At 37.8% G+C, this 27,179-nt stretch overlaps 1 protein-coding gene across 12 annotated transcripts in view; it reads right to left on the bottom strand.

Moving 5' to 3' along the window:
• Positions 1 to 4,366: 4,366 nt before the first annotated feature.
• The window catches only part of tmod (tropomodulin), a 62,376-nt gene continuing 39,563 nt past the window's right edge, over positions 4,367 to 27,179 (bottom strand). For 3 of the 12 annotated variants that reach the window (XR_006259857.1, XR_006259862.1, XR_006259864.1), the window contains exons 2-11: positions 22,245 to 22,397; positions 20,731 to 20,898; positions 20,144 to 20,270; positions 19,473 to 19,693; positions 19,008 to 19,162; positions 18,809 to 18,905; positions 18,036 to 18,183; positions 15,972 to 16,050; positions 14,049 to 14,104; positions 4,367 to 8,219 (exon numbers count right to left, since the gene is read on the bottom strand). Coding sequence is in view for 6 of the 12 variants with exons in the window: in XM_043411116.1 (XP_043267051.1) it covers positions 15,974 to 16,050; positions 18,036 to 18,183; positions 18,809 to 18,905; positions 19,008 to 19,162; positions 19,473 to 19,693; positions 20,144 to 20,270; positions 20,731 to 20,898; positions 22,245 to 22,397 (1,146 nt within the window). In the remaining 6 variants the exon portion in view is untranslated. Of the gene's footprint in view, positions 8,220 to 14,006; positions 14,105 to 15,971; positions 16,051 to 16,283; positions 17,691 to 18,035; positions 18,184 to 18,808; positions 18,906 to 19,007; positions 19,163 to 19,472; positions 19,694 to 20,143; positions 20,271 to 20,730; positions 20,899 to 22,244; positions 22,398 to 23,410; positions 23,648 to 23,713; positions 23,833 to 27,179 lie in introns of those variants that run through there. The other 9 variants (XR_006259866.1, XR_006259863.1, XM_043411116.1 and 6 more) reach the window with 9 other exon arrangements.

Raw genomic sequence — 27,179 nt, 5'->3', positions numbered from 1 at the left:
TCGCAGAGCCTGGGCATCGAAGAGCCATTATACTTTCATACTTTATGGGATACTCTACACCCCTCCCGATAGCTGATATGCTGATAATGGACGAGGTTTTCTCCGTGCAGGCAAGAAAAAGGAATATTGAAACAAAGTAAGTGGCTATTCGCTATTTTACTATCCCGCAGGTGGTTCAAACTATACGATCTCCACTAATGACGGAAATAGGCACACCCGGCCATCGCCTTTACGTTTCTCGAGGTTCGTTACAATAGATTTTCTTGCAGGGAGAAATATTATTCGTTGTATCAAATTCATAATAACTTTAAGCAGCTAAACTTTAAGCTTAAACAAAATAATTGATAATAATTCATTGACAGCGATAAATGGTGGTGCGTAGCTCTGCTGATTACGAAGCGCCCTCGAGCGCGGCCAATATTGGAAAATCGCTTCGCTGGCTACCGCCTCGCGCATCATCGATGAACGGGTTTCACTTGTTCCAATCTTGTAATGCTCCTAATCAGCTGAGAGATAGTGAAAATTAAGCCTCTCGCGTCATCCGGGTTTTCCGTGATTAAATAGAAAAGGAAAATGGAAAATAATGAGGAAGTTGGAAATTAGTCGAGGGTCTCGAGACGGGCTCGGGAAAAGTTCAGAAGATACACAGGAACGATGGAAATTTGGAAAAACCGGAGTTTTAGAACACGAAAACATTTTCTAATCAATTCCATGAATACATGACTAGTTATGACAGTAAAGTGAGCCCTCTTGTCAGAGTTTCGTTACGGTATACAGAAGCTCGCTTCTAAAATCCGAAATTTTATTGTCTGAGCGAAATTATATTTTTTGTAAGTCCAACAAAATATATTAATACTTTACCAAAATTCTGTTCTCAGTGGTGGAATTTTTTTTAAAGGGTAAAAGAAATGATCCTCCTTAAAAAAAATCCAGCAACACTGCAAACATTGAACAATATTTGGCGATGGCTTTGTAACTCACTCATCGAATGTCACGATAAAACAATTCATTCATGAAATCTCCACGAAAAACTTATCGAAATAATATATTTCAGTTGAAAAGTTGGGACGAATTTATTTTGTCACTTTATCAGATTAACGACAAGCTTTAATGCACTAACAATTGAGTTTCGTTCGACGTTGAGTTAAAAACTGCAAGACCTCGCAGTGCCTCGTGACAAACGGGTCCGAGAGGACGCTGACGATGTTCCTGTTCTGGCTCGGGGGCTTCGCCATAACTTTTATACGAGAAAGAACAATGATGATGATCACGTAGGGTTGTACCAAGTCGTAAGAAACGGACAACGATGGGCGAAAGAGTAAGATAAAAGTAAAAAAGTAAGGTGGAAGATCCACAAGTACCGGAAGTGAAGTGAAACAGCTGACTTGAGAGTTATCTAACTATATGTGTATATACGTATATAAAATGAAGTAGAACGGTAGCAGCTTCGAAGAATGTGTAAGATTAACGCGAGAAAAGAAAAACGAGAAAAAGGAGAAGTCGAGCTTGATCTAGTGACGTTTCAGACTGTTTCTTCCCCATACTTTTCACTCTTGTGAACCCACGGTGTAGATAGACTAGGTGATATAAAAAAGTAGGACGACGTACGCATTTGTCAAACTGGGGAAACATCAGTGTCGTGAAATCATATGTTTGTGGTCGTAAAATTCTTTAAATTTTGATTCACTACGCTTTGTATCAATGACGTTGAAGTTTGCAACGTTGGAGTCCAACGAGATGATCTAAAAAAATTCTCCAATAATTCCAGTAATTCTCCAATTTCGTTGCCTGTCGAATTAAAAATTCTTAATTTTTCGACCTGCAATGCGATACTTCGTGAAATAAAAAATTGGTGAATTAAAAATGTTTTTTTCGTTAATTTCGTTGGACTCCAACGTTGCAAACTTCAGCGTCGTTTATATGATACTTCATCAGAAATACTCGGAGGATTACTTTTTTCAATATATTGCCCGAAATATAAAGCTCGCGTTAAAACAGAAATTCTCCTACGGTTCGTCCCACTTCGTCCATAATCCAGAGCCTGGCTGTTGAAAATCTGGAAAAAAGGAGAGCCTTTAGAACGGGAGAAGAAATATGGTGCTCGACGATTTTTTTTTTAATTTTCCGCGTTTCTCCCCCACCACTTGCACTTTTTTCGTCTGTCGTTAGATTTTCGCCTCGAATAATTTGAGGGGCAAATGTCAATTAGTCGAGGGCAGGGCCTTGTGTGTTAATCAGGCAAAGCTCGTTTCCAAGAAGTCCAATCGAGTGCCTGCTATATTTCCCTGTTACTTGCCTGACAAAGTGGCGTGTCAAGGGTCGTTAGCAAGATTGCATAATCCCTCGTAAGCACTCCCAATGGTGCAGCTGAGAAGTTTCCGGTTGGCTAACTATTAAGAGGCAATATAACACGTTACCTGGGATGTAACGAAAAAAAAATCAGACTCTCAGTTCGTTATTATATCCTCTCGAGATGACAATTTCCTTTGACGAAAAGATTGTTGAGTGAATTCCACGCAAGCAAGTGAAAATGGCTCGTATTTATAAAACTCACGATCTCAATAGCGTAAAGCTCATCGATTTTCTTTCAGAAATTTTCGTAATCGACAGTGCACTCGTCGACGAGTCCAGCGGCTCCGCAGAGTCGAAGCTTTCTTTCACCGCTAAATATAGGAGACTCGATAAACATGCACCCACCGCAGGCTGACAATTAAGCGATCACAAAACGTCCATCGGTGACAAGTGAGAAAATATACATTCGTATGAATCTATACGAAAAGATGTAAAGAATAAGTGGGAAATCTCGTCACCGATCGATGGAAATGAAATTGAAGGTTTATCGGATTTCGTTGCGATTGGAGCGGCTTGGTCAGCCTCTATAGGACGCTGTAATTTCAATTAGAAACGATACGATCGATTTTCCCCCTGCCGGAGGTGTCTCGCTGTGTATAAGGGTCGTTGTCCACGCTATATACTTCACGATTGCAGTGCTCTCAACTGTGCATCGTAAAGGCTTTCCCTGTGATAATCCTTTCGCCATGAAAGATCAAGCTTCGCTATGAGCACAGTCCGAAAAGCCACCAACTCGATTACCAATTTGCATCGTAAAATCCAAAATATACATCACCATCAAACGAAAATTCGTAACGTCCACGATCTTATATTCCAATATGAAAGTTACGTCACTTCCGTTTCAGATACAGCTCCATCACACAATGCACAAGCAAAAACCTTTCGAGCGAAACAAAAATTAGTATAAAAAGTGAATATTTATATTTTCACAATACTTTCTACGACTCGTCCAATCCACTGGAGTAACAATTTTCATGGAAACGTTTCTCGAGCTAAGCGCAGAGTGATAAACCGTAATGAGAATTATAAAATTAGTGGATTATCGAGACGAACTTTCATCTCATATCATTGGAGCTGGCGTTCGTAAAGACAATTATTTGAAAGAGATAGACATACGCAGAATCAAGATATGGAAGATATCGTTGGGAAACTGAGCCCCGCAGAAGCGTAAATGCACGAGAAATGGCTTCGATTGTATAGTAGCAGGTTCAGCCAGGGATGAGGGATTTCAGGGAGTAGCGCGTATCCATCGGTCTATGGCATCATCGTTACGTTCCACGAGTCGGATTAGACCCTTTTGTCGAGTCTCGAATGCTTGGCCATGCACCTTCCGCTTCATCCTCGCCCTGGGGCTAACCGAAGCGCTTCACGGAACGCTTTATATATGAATGGAGGCGCAAATCCCTACCGCCTAGGGCTGCACGCTCGGTCCCATCCATCCACGTGTTCATGTATAAATTTATATACGACCGTCTACGTGTGTGCAGATTACTTGTGCGCATGCATAAATGGTCTTTGACAGCCGTACTTGCATTATCGGCGATGCATTTATAGCTGAGAATGAAATGGACGTGACCTCCATGGAGAATGTAATGACGAATGAATCAGTACGAATGGCAACGATCGAGCCGCGCTTATCAGGGAAAATGTGCTCCTCCAAAGCGTCAGCGGAACAGAAACATTTTTAATTCTTCATCAATATAAAACATAAATGCATTGAACCGAGGTAACCGCTATTGAAATTGAACTTGCTATTGAAAATATTGGAAAATTTTTCGACCCTCATCCGAGGGAACTGTCACGAAGACTGAAAATATCAGCAGCCCACGAGGCAATCGTTCATGCGTTTATTTGGACGAATTGAGTCTAGCATCGGTTTGGTTCGATGATATTTTCGACTCAAATTTACAAATCATGGGAACAGTCCTGGAATTATTAGCAGAATAGCTCAAAATTTACAGACGTGACAGAGAAAGAGAGAGAGAGAGAGAAAGAGAGAAAATGATGGTTCGACTGTGTTTTTATTATTTTTATTGAAATCTTTTGTTACAAGAGACAGGGGTAGCAGCAAGGCTTTCATCGTGCGCGCGTGAGTTTTTATATTTTTTTCTCTCGTTTTACTCATTTTTGTAGCTACAGTGCTTGATTGGTACCTAGAGTACCGTCATTTTTATAAATATTCCATAATCGTCGATTTGTGTAAATACTATGACGAACATTGACAATTGTGTAACAAGATCAATGCGATTTGAGATTGATTTAAATTTCAATGAAACATTGATATACATTTAATAAGTATTTTCATATGTGTATACGATCGTTGAGGAAACAGATACTGGACGATGGCCCGCACGTTTATGAGTTGACTTTACTGTTCAGATTGCATCGTGATTGACGGGTTATCACGATGAAAATATTTTTCACGTGGCATTTCAACCGTTCAAATGAATACGGCTGGCTGAATTTAGGAGAGAATCAAATAAACTGGATCACAGAAATATGTAATGAGAATACGAAAAAAATTCTCGTTCTCTCGGCACCACCGCGCTTCGACTGTGGTCTTCCATTGGCAAGATTTCACGAGTGAGCAACGATGAGAACGAGAACGTAGTAGAAATGGCTACAAACTCTAAATATTGGAGATGGGAAAAGCCGTTTTTACGTTTAATTAACTTCAGAAGATGTACTGCTTTTTGAAAAAAAAATCGTCATTCGTATAAATTTATTCAGCGTTCAGATACGATTGTATCGTATCTAGAAGCCGAAGACCCAAAAGCTACGACCGTGTTAAAAGTAGCACGAGCCTGAGCGCCTGAGAATTGATGGATTAGGCATGAAACGGAGGCGGCTGTCGAATTAATTGATAAATTGTCAGGCTTTTACGTGCGATACATAAAAATGCGATGACGGAGAAAAAATGAAAGGTCGCGTGACGAATGCTTCAGAGTACCTCGGTTATGAATAAACCAGGTATGAATAAGCACGGTATGTATGAACAGGAATACATTAGTCGCTTTTTTTAGTCACAGCCGCCAAGTATCGTGCGATTTACCTGTTCCCTCAACCTCATTATAGAACTTTTTCTCTTTCTTTCTCTCTCTCTCTCTCTCTCTCTCTCTCTCTCTCTCTCCTAGCACATCTTCTCGTTTGTATTTTGAATTCAATGCCCATCGCAATTATTTTTGTATCGTCCTTTAACTCTCCCGTTCGTTAGCAAATCGATCATAACACAATTTTGCTTCTACATGTAGCGGGGTCGGGATGCTTTGTGTTAATGTTGATTCCTGTCTTCGTTTTTTTTTTCTCGTTAAACAATTTTTTCTGGATCTCGTATCTTCAGTTCCCATTGAAGCGACAATGCATAAAAATACAGTCAATTCCACAATTACTCGTTACTACTTGAACTTTCAAACACTCAAACATACACATTTTCACTTAAGCATTCATCTATTTTCATCATTTTTTCTACTTCCCCTTCCCCCTCCTCCATCCTCTATTCAAGCATTGTGTATAACCATTGAAATCGTGCATATAATTAATAATAGCATTTGTTGACTCACAATGATCGAGCTGAAACGACATTTATGACAATATGTACAGATTTATTTCGTACCGAAGCTTAAAGATATTAATAAACAGTAATTAATCACGAAGAATTAATCATTGGATTAGTGATTAAATAATGTTTTGAACATCCAAGTTTGCGGGTCTTTAAAGCTCGCAGAGGTGATATATTCTCATCCGGTCGTAAATGACAATTTTTCATCTAGTATAGCAATGTAAAAAATCACTGTCCGATATTTATTTCTCATTTTTTATATTTATCTCTTTTTTCCTATATATTCTATCTATAAGCGGATAAAGCTCAGTTGCAAATATATTATTTACGACGAGGTTCACTGATTCTCTCTCCCGTCGTATCAACGTGATGTACAAATAAGAGAACAAAGGAAGATTTAAAAAAGCGTGACTTCGTAATGGAAAAAAAAGGGACGAAAAACACTCTGAAGAAGCACTAGAGACCCGCAAATCTCTTAGGCTCGACTAAACCATAGTAGTACAATAACTATACGCAATATATTAACTATCATTATTATCCACATGCGCAATAGTCGACTTAAATTCATCACCACGTCATATATTTATACCCGGAAATAAAATCGAGCACGAAAGCTCGAATTTAGAGACGCAATTACAAAAACATTCTTCTCTCTCGACGAATTTGTTCGGTTTGATAATTGAGAAAACAAAAAAAAATAAATAATTATTATTCAACGAAATTAAAAATGTGTGCATTGATATAGAAATGGATGCGGAGCGAACTTATTTTCAGTCGAAATGGGATTGTATCAATATTTAACGAGTCGAGTGCATTCGTGTAGTAAATGGATTCAGAAAAAAATAAATAAATTCGAAAAATGTTGCCAGATCTCTAGCGATTTTAGTATTTTGTGAAGTACGGAAAAAAATGAGTGTAAAAATTCACGGAAGTGAAGCGTGGCTAACGAGAGTGCATGTTAAAAATTCGGGCCCCATTTGACTAGAAATAGAATTCCTCGGTTATGCATTGATATCAGTAAAATTTTGTGTTTTCATACGTTTTAATATCCGTTAAATAAATATAAAGCCGAAACCCTTTTCGGAGGATGCGGATGTTTTTTCAGGTGTACTATGTCGATGAGAGTATTCACGGGCCAAAATCTCTTTCGATCACGACGAAATCGGTGCGAAATAACATGAGAGAAGGGAAAAAAGTAAAAATTATTAACGCGAATTGCAGCGAACGTCATCTAGGGTTTTGAAATATGAACGCTCATGATGAATTGTAAAATACATTCTAAAATATTTATCAATAATAAAAGTGCGGAGGAGGCTGCTGGTGGCATTGTGTTCTATAATATTACATATATAATATATATATATATTCTTTGAACGTGTAATGTGAATCCTGACAAGGATTCAATCGATCTTAAATCGTAAATTTCAGGTCCGTCAATAGGAAGGACTGTGTCTTCGAGAGCGATTTAAAACAAAAGCAGTGATTCGTTGCTTGTATAGGGTTAAAAAAGAACAACCCGAAAAAGACGAGAATTTTTTTGTGTATCACGTAAAAAACGTTTCGTTACGAAAAAAAAGTTGGATGTTTCGAGCGAGGATGACACAACGAAGAAAGAGAGAGAGATGGCATTGGGAAAACTAATAAATTTCATGAAAAGATGATATTTTAGGCCTTTGATTTATTGGAAAGAAATAAAGTTTTTCGAATATGAATAAATAAGTTTTTTTTTCTATACTAATACTTATAACAAATGAAATAAATTTCGTTTTCATGAATCTCTGCTGGATCTTCAATGAACAATGAATTCATATATTAATATAGATTTTCACACCATAAAAGTTCATCAAGACTCGAATAAATTATTCTTCCCAATTAATATTAATGAGTCTCAGCACGCAGCGAGCTATTCCGAAGGCCCGAAGTCGTGCATCGATATTCAGAACGAAAACGAAGGGATGGATTATTTTGTCATAGATTTTCTTACTCTCACTGTCTCTTTCTTCGCATTCGATTGATTTACGTTTTTCCTGCGCTATTCGCGGCATTGTTATTACAATTATATATATACCCCATATATACAAATAAATATATATGTAGATATATGCATATGTACACAACTGTGCGCGTATGAAAAAAGATCTTGTTAGTAACGCTCGAATTTTCCATTTCCATTCTTCTTGCAAGTGTGACGTTGAAATTCTTGTTCATCTCTTTCGGTTTATTGCATATTGCGTGTTGTTCGAGGATCAGTGCATCGCCCAGCCGACGGTGTAGTCTCGAGAAGCCCTTCCCATTCGACGCAAACGACCTTTGAATCAGAATGGAGAAAGATTTTTTCAATTACATGATGCTTTATTCCATTATACACATTTGTTTGTTTAACAACATTTTTTAAACATCTTTTTGTTTAATTTTCTCTTTTAGAAAGCTCTGAGCTCACCAATCACTTTCGCGAAATATCATAAAAAACAAAGAGGCTTGCAATTTTCTTGAAATTGAATTCAATCTGTATTTCTTGTACACAACTAGTTAAAAAATTGACTGAGATTTGGAAAAAAATACTGAGTACTCTACGATTCGATAGACACAGATAAATTAATTCAATAATTGATTTTATTGAAAATTTTCTTGTATATTGAGTGATGATTATATAACGCTTCTAGAAAACTTGAATCCAGAATTTGTTCGACACGATATCGTTGAATTTTTTTTTTGAATTTTGTTTTTTGACAAGCCATACGCTATGCTTCAGACGCTTTCAGAGGTAAAATTTGAATCGTATTTTTCCATCGTACAAATATCGAACCTCAACACTCGTTTAATTCAAAAAAATGGTAAAAAGAGAAGATTTTTGTGCAGAGTTCATTGATTTTGAAACAATAACTATTCCGTGATAATCGTGATGAAGGGCGATGCCATGAGCTATAAATACATTGAGATTTATTTAAACAGTTTTTTTTATCGTATGTTCGTCAATTATTAAGTGCTCCAGGAGGATTAGAGGTTCAAATAAAATAAAAGTTAGTTATCCATACACAAAACGCATTTATAGTTTTAAGCATTATTAAAATTATAAATTTATTGTTTTTTAAGAGTCACGTGCACCACACCATATGCTTTAGGAATCAACAGGGAGAGGAATGGATTCGTGGAGCATTTTACTTTTTTCTTGCTTCAATTTTTTAGTTTTACTTTCTTTTTTGAGACACGAGAGACGGGAGATGACCGGAGGTTTGGAAATGACCTCTTTTATCCCGTAAATCACGATAGTCCGTCACGAGCAGGAAGCCGAACTTTTGGACGCAGCTCAAAGGATTTATTGCTCTTCCAGAGCAAACGAGAGCTCGAGCCAAATTTTTTTACTTTTTTTCCGTTCATCGACATCGGAGGGAACCTCGCCTTCGATTATACACCGAAAAGCAGTGGCGTTAACACTAAATTACGGAAACACAAGACCTTTTTACGAATGTTGATATACTCTGGTCATTTTTACTTTTTGTCACTATTTTTTAGTTTTCATTCCTGAAACTTCCAGAGTGGCAAATTACTTTTTCGGATTCAAAAAGTTGCATTCTGTCTCTGCGAGACTTCATGCACGAATGCCCGGTTTGTCGAACGTGATCCCTATATTCCTATTGAGATCTCATGCTCGAATCCATGTGGTGGTCGTTCGCGACCGTCCTAACAAGATACACAAACGTGATCCTCCGCAGGGTTACTCCTAAATTTCATTGCTACGATGACGCAGATCCTAAATTCTCGAACAAACTCTCTCGCGTGCATATAAAGTTTAAATTTCCATTGATTCTTTCGTTTTAAACTAGTCTTGATTTTGTATTTTTACCGACTCTTCGAAACTCAATTAGTTTTACACATGCTTAAAGTATTTTCTATGAATGTGAAAAAAAAAGGAAATACTTGAAAAGAAAATTCATTTCTATTTAGAAAAATTAGAAAAATCGTCCCAGGCAATGAAATAAATTGTTTGATTGCTCATCAAAAGATATATTTAGTTTGGAAAAAACGTTTATCAGATATTTTGTGTCGCAATCATTCTCCACTGATTATTTCTATCGTACGGCATCTTTCGCCTTTCGCACGTCCATTCCTAACATCATTTTTTCATCTCCACCCCGCGGCCCGAACTGACTTCCCCTTTTGCATTGCATTCGTCGTAACTCACGACCGCAAGGAAATTGCGGAAACCCTAATCTATGGCAAGTCGTCTCCGGAAGCTTTCGGCATTGGAGAAACTTCAGATTTTGCTCAAGACGCGAACACAGGCTACCATAAAATACATGTGTCACTGTGAACACACGCCGGATGAGCTATATCACGCTCCTATTTCTATGTTTCGACCAAACTCCAGCAGCGGATTTCGATTTTAAGGTCTCCGGGAGTATTCGCTCGTAGACATAAGCCCGCTTTTTACAAGATTGTATTTCGTTTCGTTTTCTCAAATTATTATAAACTGCAAACTCGTATCAACGGAGTTTAAATTTTCATTATTTTTTAAACTTTTTATCGAATCGCTAAATTCCGAAATTCTCATAAAATTATAACTTTTTCCTGACTTTTGAAAATTTGATGGTATTTTTTAGTGATTTTTCGTTGCTCCAGTAGTTTCAGATTTATATTTCTTAACCAGAGATATTCGATCGGCATTTTTTTCATCTGCCACTTCGAATCCCTTCACTTCGAATTTGAACTGAAAGATTGATCCACTTTATAGAGGAGAATCCTGTGAATGGCACAGCACCAACATCCTATGATCTATGTCGAAGAGCAGCGATAACTGTTTTTCCACGGGAGGAAGAATTGGATTGATGAAAAACGTTTCTACGTATACGAAAGCGGAATAGAAATCGAATGAATGGAAGGAACAAATTCCAATCGACGTGCTGCGGGGGGCTACAGAGGGAGTTGAGGTGAAAAATAAAGTTAAAAAAAAGCGTCATCTTTTGCTCGGGGAATGAAGTGATTGTAGCAGCAATTACGGAATAAAAATTGTTGCGTATTTCCACCGAAATCTCGAACATTTTTTCCCATTCTATCCCGCGGTGCTGCACGTCGATTTTCGTTTTTTTAATTAAGTTTTTTTTCAATTATCGAGCTTTCACACTATTTTCTGTGGCGGTATTTTTACACTTTATCGCCGAGCTGCACGAGCAATTTCACTAGACAATGCAAAGAGCAACCGATGATTTAGAGACCGTTTCATTTTCGGACGGTATACGAACGCGTTAAAAGTAGACGAAGGGACAAAACCGTGTTCGCGGCTTAGAGGATTGTACGCGCTGAAATTGCACCGTTGGCTGGCGATCTTTCAATGATCGTTAACGCCTGAAGACTTATTTTTTGGCAGCGAGAAAACCGGGCGCGTATGGAAATCATTAATTTGTTTCGAATGCTCGAATAGCCAGCTGCCGCATCTTCCACTCATTCTCTATTATTCTCTTATTTCTGTACGATCATACAGAATTGCACAGAATCCCTAGGGCTCTGGTTCTGCTGCCTGGAGGCCTGCGGTAAGTGCACCGTTTGCAATTACTTCGCTTTCGTATTTTCCCATCAATTCACCAGGGGCTATTTTTTATTGTGTCTTCCATTTCTTTTCTTTTTTCTCCCTTCTCTTTTAAATTTCTCTGCCTTTTTCCGCGATTCTATCTCCCCCGATTTTTTTCACTTCTCCGCTATTTTAGCACTCTTTTATTCCTCCCTCTTCCCCGCCGCATCGAGGTTCGATTCCTCCGCGTTGCTCTTCAATCTCTATTTTTCTATTCCTCCTTCACATTTCGTTTTCTCCCTCATCTCGCTTCTAGTCGCAGAAAAAAACTGCAAAAACAACAAAAAGAGAATAGAGTTCGATTGAAATCACGAACGAGCATAAAAGATAGAGAGCATTCATAGTCCGCGGAGTTATTATACGAAAAGTTTTGGCCCATCAATATTCACGTACGTATGACCTCGCTCGTATGCACTCTGCGATATGCGGATGGATAAAAGATTTTTTTTTTCGCGGTGCGAGGTAACAAAAAATTCTCGAGTCTGAGGAATTATCAGGAGAGCGAAAAAACGAATGATTGAAAATATGGAACGGCGCAAATGTTTTCTTCTTTTTTTTTATTGCTCCATGAAAGCGACTGTTTTTATGAATTTTTCGTAAATATACGAGTGAACTGACTTTTCGGAAATGCATTTCATCCTTCCAAGCATGCCATTGCGAAACGGTTGGAGATGGGGGAAAAGTCCATGGGGCTAATCTCGTGGCGCATCAAATCCACGGCAAAAAAGTATCTGGCAACGCTTTTCTGTTTTCATTCTTAACTCGCGGGGCTGATGGAAGGAATGCCAGGTTTTCAAGGCTCAATTAAGAGCGAACAATTTGTCGGAGGTATTTTTTTGTTTGCGGATTTCAAAGCGGTTTTTTTGCCGATGGGACACGTCGATAGAAATTCGTAGGGCAGCAAAAAGGGCCGATGAGGAGTGTCACTTAAAACAGTAGCAAAAAAATATTTTACGCAGAGCGAGAAAAAAAACGCGGTACTATTTGTGAACATCTAACGATCAGGGGAACTCCGTGACATAAAGAACTGCGGTGTCAATGAGAAAAACCACCGTAAATCGGGGGAAACCAGCAAAGTCAATGACAAAAAAAATATCAACAAATACGTTGGTAAGCGAAAGCCGTGAAAAGTTTTGGCGAAATTTCGACGATCTGAATGTTTCAAAGAGACAGCAATTGGATTACGAGGCGGGGGTCCAAATCGATCAATGGATTGAATACAAATAGGTTCATTTGCAAACTGGAGGCAAAGAGAATACGACTGACCGAGCTTTTGGCTCGGTCGCGAACCTAGGACGCCTGAGAGAATTCTCTTTTCATTGAACTACATCACTTTCAATCCTCACTAATCCTTCATACCTGCAGGAATTGGCAACGTGATCTACCAATTTATTGGCGCAGCAAAAAAAAAAGATCGTACGTTATTTAAGAAGTTTATAAATTCCGTTATATTTGATGAATTAATTATCTATCGCGGGCGCATCTCTCAGGCAAGTTTCGAAAGCAAACGTTTCACATCGCTCCACGTTAAAAAATGATCAGCCATCACACTTTTCTTCGAGATTAAAACCCTCTGCCCCTTCATAAGGCTAATAAATTCTAAACACATACTTTCAATGGAAATAGTTTGAAAATGAATCGAGATTGCGGTCGAGACAAAAAAGTATGACCGCAATGCTGGTTTTTCCAGCGGGACGCGAGGAACGTTTTGTTTCATTATTTTCCATGTCAAACAGCAATTAGAAAAAAAAAAAAAAACAAGAGTATGCTTCAAGCATTCCGCGTCATTTCGTGCAGCTGTCGGCCCAACCACTCGGAGACTAGTTATTTCTATGATATAAATGAATTGAAAAAATAAAACTTTTCGAAAATCATCATTGCTGGAGCAGCATTAATCTGGAGGAAGATAAAATTTTGATCGTGAACTCACAAAAAAATAAAAAATAATTCCTTACTCGTGGGCTCGAAACAGATTTTCATGCCGTGGAAAATCTGGTGCGTATACGTAAAATTGTATATAAACACACGCCTGACATACAAATGATATTCAATCACAAAATTGTCGAGAGATTCGCGATGAGTATTTAATGAAAACGTACAAAACTCTCGTTACGCGACGGAAAAGTGGCTTTTTTTTTCAAAATGCGTACCTGCAAACGTGTCGTTGCGAATTCAACGGTTCGAACATCGAGTCATACTCGATTGAATTTTTTGAAAACTCACCACCCACACTTGACATTTTGGCATCAATGGAGCTTTCCATGAATGGTTGAAAAAAAATATTTTTTTCAGTATAACGAAACGATCGTGACGAAATAACAACATAAATCGAAGAGGGAAATGAAAAATAAATGAAACCCTCTCATCAATACCCACATTCAGCGACTATTTTCAATGCTCACGAAAAAGTATCGTCGACTGTTGACGAGAGGGTTAAACACAATGTTAGAGCAATCAAACGTGCGGCATGCAACGATAAAATCATTCAATAGTGCAACGCTGATTAAAAGTCACGCGTTCATTATTTACTTGTGTTTTTCTTTTGTGTCATAGTAATTTGTAACACAATACCTAGGCGAGCGTCAAATCGGATAAAGATGTCGCCACCTCGAGCCGGGACTGCCGTACTGCAACAAACACCCCAAACTGTGTAACAATCTGTCCTTCGATTTTTTCAAAACATTTTTATAAATATCTCAAATTAAGGAAAAAAAAAACAAAGACAAATAAAAAGACGATCGCACTTCTTTCGTGTCATGCTTCTTTCAGACGAATGTTTAGTGAAAAGTTGTAGCGTCAACTCCCCTCGTACATACTTTCGTTCAAGCGTTCAAAGAAGATTAATTCGATTGTGAAAAGAGTTCACGAGACAGCAAATTGACTGCAATATTTATTGAGAATAAGCCCGCAACGAAAAGCTTGTTTTTCTATTGCTTCGTCAATAGTGTTTTACAGAACGAGTCAAAAAAGACCGCAACATCGCGTGATGTTTCGAATTCGAGTGGCGAGTCTCGTTTTTACAAAATGATGAAAATATTTTTTTTTTTTTACTTTCAACTCGGAAAAATAAATAGAAAATACGAATATCAGAGATACACCGAAATGAATAAAAACCGCATCGAGGCAGCGGGAAAAAGATACGCTATTGTGATCCTTCGATATTGGCTTTTTTATGCATCATGTCGAAAACAGGAAAAACTAAATGGAATCTGACTTAATTACTTTTCGGTACTTTCATCAATGATCGCGTGTGTACACGTATTCAGGGTAAAATAAATCCGAACATGTTGGAGCAACGTTCTCTGCCGTATTGGAATAATGCTCGACGATTCCGGTCCAAGCAATCGATTTTGAAATTTGTAACGAGCATTTTGAAAAAATGTATTTACGGTGAGTTGAGAATACTTGAACGAAAAATGTATCTCCAATGGGAAATATTCCACAGCGATATTTTGTATTAATTGCTGTTAATTCGGGCATGGGACTGAAAATCAAATGTAAAAAAAAAAAAAAACAAAGATTTTCGTATGATTCGTATTTAACAATCCTGGAAAAAAACGCATGTTAGTATAGCTCTCATTAGTAAACATTCGTTAATAGTAATTCATCGTACAATTGGAGGGAGAATATTTTCTGGCCAGTATTTCCACGTAACTCCAAAGTACCTTTTTTCATTTGAACAGAGTACTTGGAAAAAAAACTTGAAAGTTTTTGTTCTGTTAATTGAAAAACAAATGAATTTCTCATTATCGTGGACAATATAATTCGATGATTATTCGTGGAATTTTATCAGTGCGTGTTGAGGGCTTTCTCTGGCGCTCCATGAAGCTGTTGAATTTCCCTTATGAATGTGTAGATACACGGTGAAAAAACCGGAAGACTTTTTTCGGCAGTCACGCGATACTGACGTTCGTGTTGCACCGGCAAACCTGGGGTGCACATTAACGCGTGACGACTCCATATCGCTGAACTTTTTGATAAGTCCCATGGATGAAGAAAATCTTCCGGAAATTTTTTATACTCTAATACTCTACGGGAATAAAATATTTCTAGAAATTTTTTCGTTATACGAAGCTACCGAGTGTTTTCTTCCAAAGAATTGAACATTTTCACCTGATTTTTTATCATCTGTAGAACAATAAAAGTGCACCGAACTTGCGACAATTTTAAAACATCTAAATTGTCGATTCGAATTGTCGAATCCGACTGCTGCCTTCGGGGATCATATTATTTTTTTCAAAGCCAGGACTATCCCATTATTCGATATTCAGCGTCTGTAAAACGCTCATTCTCAAGCTCGTGTTAATATTCAATCCAAAATGCGCAAGCAATACCGTCACACGCAAGAGTAGCAAATACCGAGATTAATTGTCAGACTGAAAAACAATATTTCGTATAAAACTCTCCGTTAAACACGTGATCATAACAAAGATTATAAAAAAAGATTGAAAAAAAAGAAGTAAAAAACAATTCAGCAACGCGATCGTTAGCTACCTTCACTGAATTAGGGCGGGTTTCCTGTGGTTCATGTTAAAGAATCTGAACTGTAGCCGCTGCGTTAGGTCTTTCCGTACTGTTGAGGAAATAACATTGTGTTTGTGAGTAATGAACATTCACCTGTGGTCCTAATTTGTCTGTACAAGTGTCGATTCACGTTGGAGTACTTAGAGGAAAACTTTTCTCAAAAAATACAATGTTTGAATCTCGTTAAGAATCGTTGATGTCCGATACTGAAAAATTTCTGTTTGGCAGCTTGTACTTTTGTTCATCGCAATAAATTTTATGAATTTTTCGAGATTGCACAAATTTTTAATGTTTTTTTTTTTTTTTTTTTTTTTATTAACAGCGATTAAGATGAAAAGGAGTTACGCAATTTTCGGAAAAATCGTCGATATGTACATAGAGAAGAAAAAAGAGAGAGGTAGAAACAGAAAGAGTTGGAATGAGTATAAATAAATGGGACTCTGAGAGAGGTAAAAGTGATAGATAAGAAAGCGTGAAAGAAAATAAATCATGCGGAGAATGCGTGCTCGATGAAAGTCCATCTCGCTCCACGAGATTCTGTTTCCGCTTATATTCGACTAATCTGTAACGTATTTTTATGTATAATCTGTTACGGATCGTAAAAACTGTGGTGAACTGAGAGTGTAGTGTATAAGAATATTTTATTTACGGACAAAAATAAAATCAACGGGAAGGAGAAATTTCACGAAAACATGAAAAATCGACGAGCAATTTCGAGCACAGTGTCAGGGGGGCGATAAAATTACTCCTCGAGGCTCGATCATCGTCGAAACGAGGTGTTTAGCTTGTTAACAATATCACAAGTATAAATGTCACGAGAACAAATAGTAAATTTGAAATGAAATTAATAAAACTTGAGGGATGGGAAATGTCACGATAATTTTACTCACTGCGCTCTTTATAAATTGTACGTTTGTTTTTTTTTGACCATTTTTTTTTTTTTTTTAAGGCTACGTTCGAGCTTTAAAGGCATCTGCAGGGAGAACAGTGAAGCCAGCGGGACCAGCACCGATCGCAACGGTCTTGGCACGTTCCAAAGCTTCGACACGACAAACTAACCCAGGGAAAATAAACCAATTAGATAAAAAAAACTAGACGCGATCCTCGAATAACGATGATGCATTTGAAATAATAGAAACTGTGTGCCCCTTTGTTGATGATTTTGTAATGGGAAATTGACAGTTTATTCAACGCGATATTTGTTTCGATCACCCGAATTTTTTGATATCTTTTATACCGAAAAACGATAACAACAATGGACTTGAACTAATTATCAAAATGTATAAGAAGAAACACCTGTAAATTTTATTATTTCAGATAAATTTGTGATTCGTCTAATCTAAAATAAGGTGTCAAGGTTCGATGGGACAATTAAATAGTGTAAATGAAAAAATACTATTGAGAAAAACTGAAGAAAAATTTGTTGCCGAAAAATTCTCACGCGTAAACAGGTCTAACGCGCTGGGGAGGAAAGTTTCCGGGTGATCATAATTACCTCAATGCCGCTAGGCTAGATAAGAAAAATGAGTGAACAATAGCAGGATGATTTGGATGAATGGTTGATGACAAGCTCTATATCAGACTACGAAGCGATTTGTGAAGACTTTTTTTTCGGTTTTTATCATATTTTTTGTTTCTATGAGTATTTACTCATATAGTCGTCATAATCTCCCATACACTGGCTCCCATCTGGATGGAAAGAAAAGAAAGATGAAATGAAGGATGATAGAGAAAGCGTATTTTTCCTATGCTGCAAATCACAGGATCGGTAAGCAAGCTCGTAATCGGTCCAACTATTTTTCTTTGTTCGTCAAGTCCAAAAGATTTTGTCTCGTAGAAATAGCGTAAACACGTAGAATATTCGGTTTTTCTTTTGTAAAAAGTTATTGTGCTGTGTATTTCGTTCCGTGGTTTTGGCAAACACGGAATTTTGCTGTTGAGAAATAATTTTCTGTGATAATTTTCAATTTCAATCGTTCCGAATCGATTACCACAATATTCGATTTTCAACCGAACGGAATTGGGAATACTTACTCCTGTCGATATTACGCTGCAGATGAGCAGCAACGCGATGTCTTGCATCGTTGAACTCAAGGTGCAAACCCAATCGCAATAACGTTGGATTTTGTTCGACCAGCTGCGTGATTTCCATTTCGATTTTGTTACCCAACACTTGCGACCTCTGAAAAGGGATTACTGTATAGTAAAGGTGGACGATTTATTCATAGTTATGTGTGCAGACTATAATTCAAACTATTTGCAGAATATGATGTCCAGTCATAGAAAAAAAAAATAAAAATACTGAAAAGTCAATATTTGTAACAATCACCAAATCATGAGATAACAAAATATTTTTGCGTTATAATGTACGCAGACAGTGAAACTCGCTATCCTTGTTAACGACGAGAGGCCATCAGCCCCGATCTTAGCTATAGGCTGAACAGCAATCCACCTCGCTCTTAGCTGTAAGCCGGGAAGCGATCAGCTCCTATCTTAGCCATAGGCTGAGAAGCGAGTTATCCCGATCTTAGTCATAGGCTGAGAAGCGAGCTATCCCGATCTCAGCTATAGACTTAGAAGCGACCTACCTTGATCTCAGCCATAAGCCGAGAAGCGATCTACCCCGATATTAGCCACAGGCTGAGAAGCAATCTAACCCAGAGGCTGAGAAGCCAAATTATCACAAATTACTTCTAATTGAAATAAGATTGAAATGGAATATAAATATCTGGATTCATTCACCGGAAGCTAGATAACGTTGCTATGTTCATCATAATTAATTAAGATTATTACGTTGATATAGTTACCTGATTTGAGCATCGAAATTCCTCGATAGATTTGGTTTTCAATAGCGCTCTTATTAGCCTCACCATCACAGTTGGACTAATGAAATTCGTTTCAACACTGTAAGAAAAATAAATCCATTGATAAGTGCATAAAAGAAAACTGGTTCACAATAGATTCTGTTTTTTTCTCGAGCACAGATCAGTTAAAATATTAACTTACTTGAGGACTCTTAGAGTCGAATTCTTTTCCATGGCTTCTGCCAATCTTTGTGCCGTTCTGTCGGTAAGACCAACGTTTGTCAGGCTCAACGTTTCCAGGTGTGTGTTCACTTCCAGGGCTTCGAAAAGCTGTAGGAACTTTTCTTCTGAAATATTCTGTAATTCCAAGACGAATATATATTATAAGCACTGAATCAAATAACGAATTGGCAAAGGTTCAATTGCAATATGTATTTTCTAAGGAATAATATCAGGAAACTGATTTTTGTCGCTTTTTCGTAAAATTTCACTCGATCAACGCTCAAAGATTGCCATTAATTGCTAACTGTAGCAGATTTATCATCATAATGAATCACCAAATACTTATGCGAGATTTAATATTCTGTAGTTACTAAACTAGTAAATAAATTCTTAATATTTGAATAGCATTCCAAAAGATTATTCGTATTATGAGTTAATGGATTACTTTGATGTTATTCCAATTGAGATCCATTAATGTATGATCATCCTCGCGGACTTGTCTAATCGTCGAATCAACATCGGTATCGTTTGGTGGATCCATAGGAAAAACTTTTGGTTGACTCGCTTTCGTTATACCATCCCAACCCATACCAACTGGTTGGCCGGAATTTAAGAGAGACGCATGATATTGATCCTGATTCATCATCGAGTGAAAACCAAGAATGGCTGAAAAAAATAAGAATTTCCAAGATAATTGAAAAACTATTATTAATATCAGATATTCCACATCCGTTGTAATAATTCTAATTTTTAAGAGAAGAAGAAAACGTGAAATCCAGAAGCCCCAAATGAAAATGAATTTTACTATAGTGATAGTTGTCAAAATGTCAGGAAAAGTTCTGTATGATATCCAACTGCTTCAAGTTTTATTTGGTTTCTGCATCATTCTTTATCTCCTTGTTTTTAGAATGTTTCAAATCATCAATATTCATGTAATTGTTTTAGTGAACATAAAGAAAGGAATTTTTTATGCAATTGAAACATGCAAATTTCGATACTGTGACAATCGCGAGGCAGATTTTAATATATTACTAGATGTCAAAAATTTGAATATTTGCAGAATGAATAAGAATCAAAGAAGTTGATAGATGAAAATAAATTTATCTATTTTCGTACCAGCAAGGTCAATGATCTCTTCTTGAGTAGCCGAAGACAGTGCGTGTTCGTACTCGTCACCGAGATCGATAGCTATTTGCTCCTCAGCCTCTTTTTCTTTGATGTTATCTTGCGGCGGTGGTACCCACTATAAAATCCAAAAAAAAGTATATGTCAACATTTTCAATCATCCATCGCACGTGTCAATCATCGTCCTGGCATTAACACGGTTAATTTTAGCGAGGGAATAAGCGAAGACCCTCAATCGCACGTATTACGTAAGATCGAGAGAAAAAGTATACTAGTAATCTGTGAAAATCTTTTTTTTTTTTTGGTTATGAAGAATTTTCTGGTTGTGCAAGTACTCGGGATCGTTCGTGTATCTTGTGCAATAAATTAAAATCAAAAGCGAGAAGGATTGAAGTTTTTTTCTTGCCGAATTTGTATTAAAAATATTCGAGCAATCTCCGACTCGAAATTTTCTTTCACTCAAATGTGGATTTCCATGAGTGTAAAACAAAGCTCTATTGTTCAGTTTTTCGATCGCCAAAAGTTTCATTATCGACGTTGGATTTTTGTTTCGAAGTTTCGACCGACCGATAACTCACTTTCTTTCCTCTCACGACGCCGGGCACATAAGGCTTCAGTTCAGGAATATCAGGTGTCTCTAACGCTTGTTTGTTGATGTGCTCGATGAGTTTCTTGCGGTTCAACGGCCCCGTTGGACTCTTGTCGCACTCGTAGCTGCAACGTTCCGATGGTGGCATAAAACTGTCCTGCAAAAAAAGCCACAAGTTACAAACAAATAATACAGGAAGAGTACGAAAAAAAAAAATTACAAATTCGCGAAATTATTTCGTTCTGGTTTGCTAATTTCGAATCCAGCCATTTTTATTTTTTGCCAAGGATTTTATTAAATATTTGTTCGAATCGTGCGTATAATTGAACATCTGAATAATAAAACTTTATAGCTGCGTTCCGTATTCATTCGATCAGAAGTTATTCTTCATGCTCCTAACAGAAGTATTTCAGAGCGAATGAATTATGATTGTCAAACAAAAATATTCAAGCCCTGAAAATGAATTCATAATCTCAAAAGCATTCTATTGACTAAACAAATTCCAAAACTAAGTGAAAATATGTTGTTCGGTTGCAATATAACAAATATATTCTTATATCGTTGAGTATAAAAAACTGAAATCTTCTCTAAAGATTCATATCCACGAAACAATTATAAAAATTGTAATCACCAAAATCAGAAAATTTCAATTGAACACTAATTTTTTATTTAAATTAAAATTACTTTGTAAATAATTGTAGCTTCAATCAATAAATACAGCATGGCGCTGAAGTTTGCAACGTTGGAATTCAACGAAATCAACGAAAAAAAATATTCATAATTCACAAATTTTTTATTTCACAAAGTATCAGTGCAGCTTGAAACTACGAATTGTAAATTCGGCAGGGAACGAAATTGGAGAATTACTCCAATTATTGGAGGGTTTTTTAGATCATTTCATTGGACTCCAATGTTGCAAACTTCAGCGTCATAATACAACTTGTTCTTATGATCTGTGTATTGAATTTTATATTTTCATGCGAATTTGAACATTTTTCAAAATATTAATATGTTTATAAAATGAAGTTTCAGCTGAAACAGAAATAAACTGCACTTGCCCTGGTTAAGGGTGGGTTGTTCCAACTTCTAGGTAAGCCTATCTCACAGTTAAAGGTCTACAAGTCAATGCTTTTACCCGTCAGATAAGCTACCTAGAAGTTGGAACAACCCGCCCTAATTGTTTTTAATAACCAAAACTGATTCTGAATGAAAAAAATCTGAAAAAATTCAGAAAACTCTCCGGTAATATTATTTGGTGCACAATAAAACAAGCACTGGAATCATGTGATTCGTATGCCCTATGGTCATACGAATTCCATTCTCAGTCTGTCCTTTGACACTAGTGATTCAACAAATCAATGATGTAGCACGTATTAAAAAACAATTCAAATCTAAATGCTTCCGAGTGGAAAAATATTCATGTCATCATAATTAAATTTTTTCATGTTAAACTTTTTTCTCCTTGGCCCAGAAATGCACTAAAACAAAGACATTGTAACTTACATCGGGATCAACTTCTTTTGCCAATATGTTGATTTCTTCAGGCGTAAGCTGATCGAGAAGTTCGTCGACGTCCACATCGTCATATTCGCTGAGATCTTTGCCATACAGCTTTGCTGCGGTTGTCATGGTGGTTGTTTTGTGGGTTGCCGATGTCTGAAAAGATTATACCAGAAAAATCAGTATTTTGAAAACTGCAACAAAAAACATGTAAATGATCTTTTTTTTCTTCCGATAAACAATTAGATAATAAAAACTAATTCACATATCAAAAACAATTCAGATAATGATGCTTATATCCAATTAGGAAGAGCAGGTAAGAAAGAGCAAAATTAGACAAAATGTCTGTATGAACTAATAAAAAAAAAACTGAAATAACCAAGAATAGCAAAATGCTGACGAAATAAAACAAAACAAAGATTATATTTCCAAACTGAATGTTTTGATAATTGTGAAATAATAAGAAAACGTTGCACTGTTATTGTTTGACGAAAAACAATTATTCACAATATTCCGATGAATCGAGGTTAACGGATAACAGATAACACTTTCGGATTACGATGAATTAAATTTTTTCGTATATTCAAATCAAAACGATTGCACTTCAAAAAAAATAGTGACTGAAAGAAAATTTACGCAAAAAAACCAGTATTATCCTAAATTTTGGATCCGAACCGATTTTATTGAGATTTTTTCATGCGAAGAGTTGTCGAAAGATTGATCGAAAATCCTCACTCGAGATTATCAATGTTCGATAAGACGAATAAACGAATGAAAAACTGTCAAGAGGGGAAGCAGGAGTGAAAAAAAAATGTATTTCGTTCGCGAACGAGAAGGCAATGTGTGAGGCGAGTGTTACAAGAGCGATTGACTTTTTCAACAGTGATGATCTTTGTCGTCCCGTAGAGTCGAATCGCATTGGCGATCAGTTTCGGCAAGTTTCCAAGCCGGCTGATGCCCTCTGACCTGGATAATTAGGGATCGATTTTCATTGACAATTTATCTGCCAAAACAACGATTCTCAAGGGTTTTTGGGAGGGAACTAAGATTTGTATGGAAGGGGAGAGAACATTATAAAACGTCAATGCCGGCGGGATTGTACTACACGATTATTTCACCAGCGCGATGACACATTCACTCACACAGACGCTAAAAAATAGAGAACTCACACGTTCGAGCGATTTCGTCGTTGCTCGTATTTGTTTGTTTTTTAATGTACAATTTTTTTTCTTCTCGTGGCTCAATTACTCGTGAAACTTTTCAATGAGAAATAATTCCTTTTTAAATTATTGTGGCAATTAATAAAAACATATGTATATTGACAAACGAATAAACTTCAGTCAATCATCGCAAGCGCTCTCAATAAAACACGTTTTTACTTGACCCGTACGGAGACTCGACTGTGCGCGCGGCAGCGCCCTTTGACGCATACACCATGTACGAGCTAACTAGAAAGTGTAAAGATCACTCACTTATAACCTGGCCTCGATAATAATTTATTTATTGATCCCCTTTTCTTATATCGTCAAAATCATTATTTATTACGGAAACATTGCTTGTTTCATGAAGCGAAGCCTGCTCAAATGTCTCGTCAGTTTCGTGCAAACAAAACATCAAGAAGAAGAGAAAAATTCGGAGATAAGGTCGATGTTTAACGCACGGGAGTTAAGGCGAATGGAGTATAGACGTAAAGCGGTGTGTGGCGGTGTGTGGAGGTTGGTGGAGGAAAGCATGCGTCGTATATCTTCCGGGGATATCGACGTGTTGGTAACGTTGCTTTTCAATACCGGTTGAGAAAAAATTTTAAAAAAGATACTGGTACGCTCGATAGGAGTTAACGAATCGTAGTCTATAAATTACTATTTCGGGTATATATTTTTACACGAGATGATCAATGTTTTCAAAAATGCTGATGATATAATGGTGGTTCGAAAAACCGTCACTAAACATAGACATTTTTGAAACTCAGGTTTGATTTGAACTTGTGAAATATATTGAAAAATAATTTAAAAGGAGAGAACGACTTGCATTGCAGTGAAACTGAATACGTATTGAAAGAAAAAATTGTCTTGAGATCATCGCTGATGGTTTGACTGAAAAACTTTTCAACTAACCGTTGGTAAAATAGAAATCGTATGATGAAAATCTCAACGACAATATTCGACGCGTTTATAAAGTTTTAAAGATTTGTGACTACAAATATTTCATGACAGATTCACGTGGAAATTCCATAATAAAAAAATTCATGTTAGCCAAATATGAACGGATCTTAGCCATCGGCAACGAGCAATGTTTGTACCACTTCCAGAGTCTCAAACAGACAAGCTTCACGTAGGCTTTCTAAAAATCAAAACAGTCCGCTACTTATCTCAGCCAAAGATTCCCTGTTTCCTCCGACGTTAAAAGCTTGGCCTTGGATTTGTCAATAAAAATAAGCGTTGTGTGTATCTCAATCCATTTAGCCTTAAAAAATGATCGTATGCCATCATTTCGAATAGAAGGACTCGAATATATTCCATAAAAAATTAATTCAAAAGGAGCTCAACCATTAAAAAAAAAAACGGAAAAATCGTTTCACGGATTTTGTCATCAAGCGCTCGATTCGGAATGACAGAACGAATTAGACGAAAACAAGAGCCGGATATAAGCATTTCGCGCCAAGTTTCTCGTTTGACATCGGATTGCAACGTCTTGCCATGACCCGTGTGGCTCACCTAAATCCATCATCGTCCTGGCTCGGTGGATTTCTCGTGCACATCCGAATGTTCGTGACATGCCACGAGATGCCTTCTAGGAATTCCAACCTGCCTATATACAGGCTGCGACAAAAATCCCTTCCAAGTAAGCTGCGCGGACGAGCGAAACTATTCGACTCAAAGTACGAGCGTTCTTGGCCATTTTTTTCTGGACAGTGTGTACAGACGAAAACGCAACGTCGCTGCGTGAGCTGGACAGAAGCGAAGGGGAAGAATAAACCGATGGTTCGTACACATAACAGTTTGCAATTGAATCTGGGATCATCGGCGAACTCGTCAGGAGTCTGGTGAAGACAGATCTTTCAACGAATCTGTCGAACCTCGCGTCCAAGCATACAGAAAACTTGAGAATGCGCGGAAACTCTCTCGTATCTGTGAGATTGATTGTATTGGAACTAGTCATCGAGAGAGAGAAGGAGGAAGAGACGAGATTCCGAAAAATCTTATTTCCATGAATGTGTAAATTAGTGAGTTCGAAATAAATGTTTGCACAGAAAAAAATAGTTCGCCGAGCAGAATTTTCTTGAAAAACTAATGAAATTTGTAAAAATCGTAGATTCTCGTGAAATTTCATGCTCCGGTGAGACAATTGTAACAAAAGTTCCCTTTTTCGTATACTTTTGAGAACTTCCGACTCCGAGTCAAATATAGTTTTCAAGGTCATGAGAAAAGTTCATCAAGGGGCATATGCGAGGGTCGTTGTACGTTGAGCAGATGAACCAGAGAAAGAGGCTCACGGGGGGGAGGGGCCGGAGAAAAGAGGAAAAAGTCTTACACCGAAAATACTCGCTCCATGATGTTGCGAAGGGGAAATGAGCGAGAGAGCAAAACAAATGAGCGGAAACAAGTCTTGAGGTAAACCCGTGAAAGTGAGAAAGGGCTTTGTACACAAAGAGAAAAAGATGGGGGTCCGACGCTGTCGAGAGCTTCCACCTCTACGTCTTTCTCGTAGCAATATAGGTTGTTTTTCAGCAATCATTGCGAGAGAGAGGCGAGCGAGGAGAAAAGTTGGTGGACGAACACAAAGGGCGGGGAGGGAAAAGTTGGAAAGGAAAGAATGAGAGATAGAAAGTTGGAGAAAGAGAGCGAGAGAGACTGCTCTAACCGGCGACAGAAAACCGAAATAGCTGTGAGGCCTCCTCGCGCGCTGGCATCATCCCAACGGTCTATACTTGGACATCGCCGTGCCATGATTATTTATAGTGAGCAAGAAGCGCGGCCACTGGCCTTCTTGTGAACTAACTAACCAGCCCACCCAAACGAGAGCTATCCTTCCAAACGGCATGCCCGTGACCTAGGCCCGTATTAATGATGACTGCGCCCCCTTCCCGCCAAACGCGTGAAAACGCACATACGAGTCTCTCGTCTCTCCTCTCCTCCGCCCCTTCCTTTCCGTCCTTCGAAATCTCCCTCGGAACCAAAGACTCGCACTTTCTTTCGGAATCCATCCGCGCATGGACGAGCTTATGAGCGTCGGAGAAAATCTCGCGAACCTCGTCCCATTCCACCATTCTCTCTTTCGCCCTCTCCCCCTTTGCTCGCTACTCGCTGCTTTATTATTTATCCGTCTGACACGAATCTCTCTTTCTTCGTACTTTCCCACATCATCCTCCTTGTACAATTTCGTGTCTAACAATCTTGCCAACGAACGAACAAAGGCGTTCATTCACGCGTGCTTCCTTTGCGCGAGCAAACACACGCTTTGCCGGTTTCCTGCGTCTCCGATTTTCTTGCGCGAAGAGACGAGAAACTTTTCGAAGAGCCGAAGAGCCGAATTTCCGAAGAGTTAATTTCGAATTTCTTTATATTTCGATTTAAGATAAAAAGTCGACACAATTTTCCGCTTTTTTTTCATTCCCTCTATTCGTTCGCTCTCCGGGTTAAGTAATAAAATAAATTTTAGTAAAACTATAGGTAAAGCCTGACAAAAATGCTTCTCGTTCAAACATTTTCCGAGGTCGCAGTCTCAAGCCGTCGTCGATCCTCCGGATATTTCGCGATGCTCCATAAGTGCTCTCGAACGAGTGTTAAAACGACCCGCGCGTTGGAGCCTTTTAACGAGAGACACGTTAATGAGTGTCGAGTGTTTAGAGCGTGTGACGAATATCATCAAACAGGGCAACTCGATTGCGTCACGCGGATATGTCTTCGTAACTGAGAAGTGATCGTGGAGCGTGAAAGA

This window comes from Venturia canescens, chromosome 1 (assembly GCF_019457755.1).
Source record: "Venturia canescens isolate UGA chromosome 1, ASM1945775v1, whole genome shotgun sequence".
NCBI classification, from domain to species: Eukaryota; Metazoa; Arthropoda; class Insecta; order Hymenoptera; family Ichneumonidae; genus Venturia; species Venturia canescens.
The sequence above is the reverse complement of the archived record's forward strand: the minus strand, read 5'-3'. Positions and strand labels throughout refer to the sequence as shown.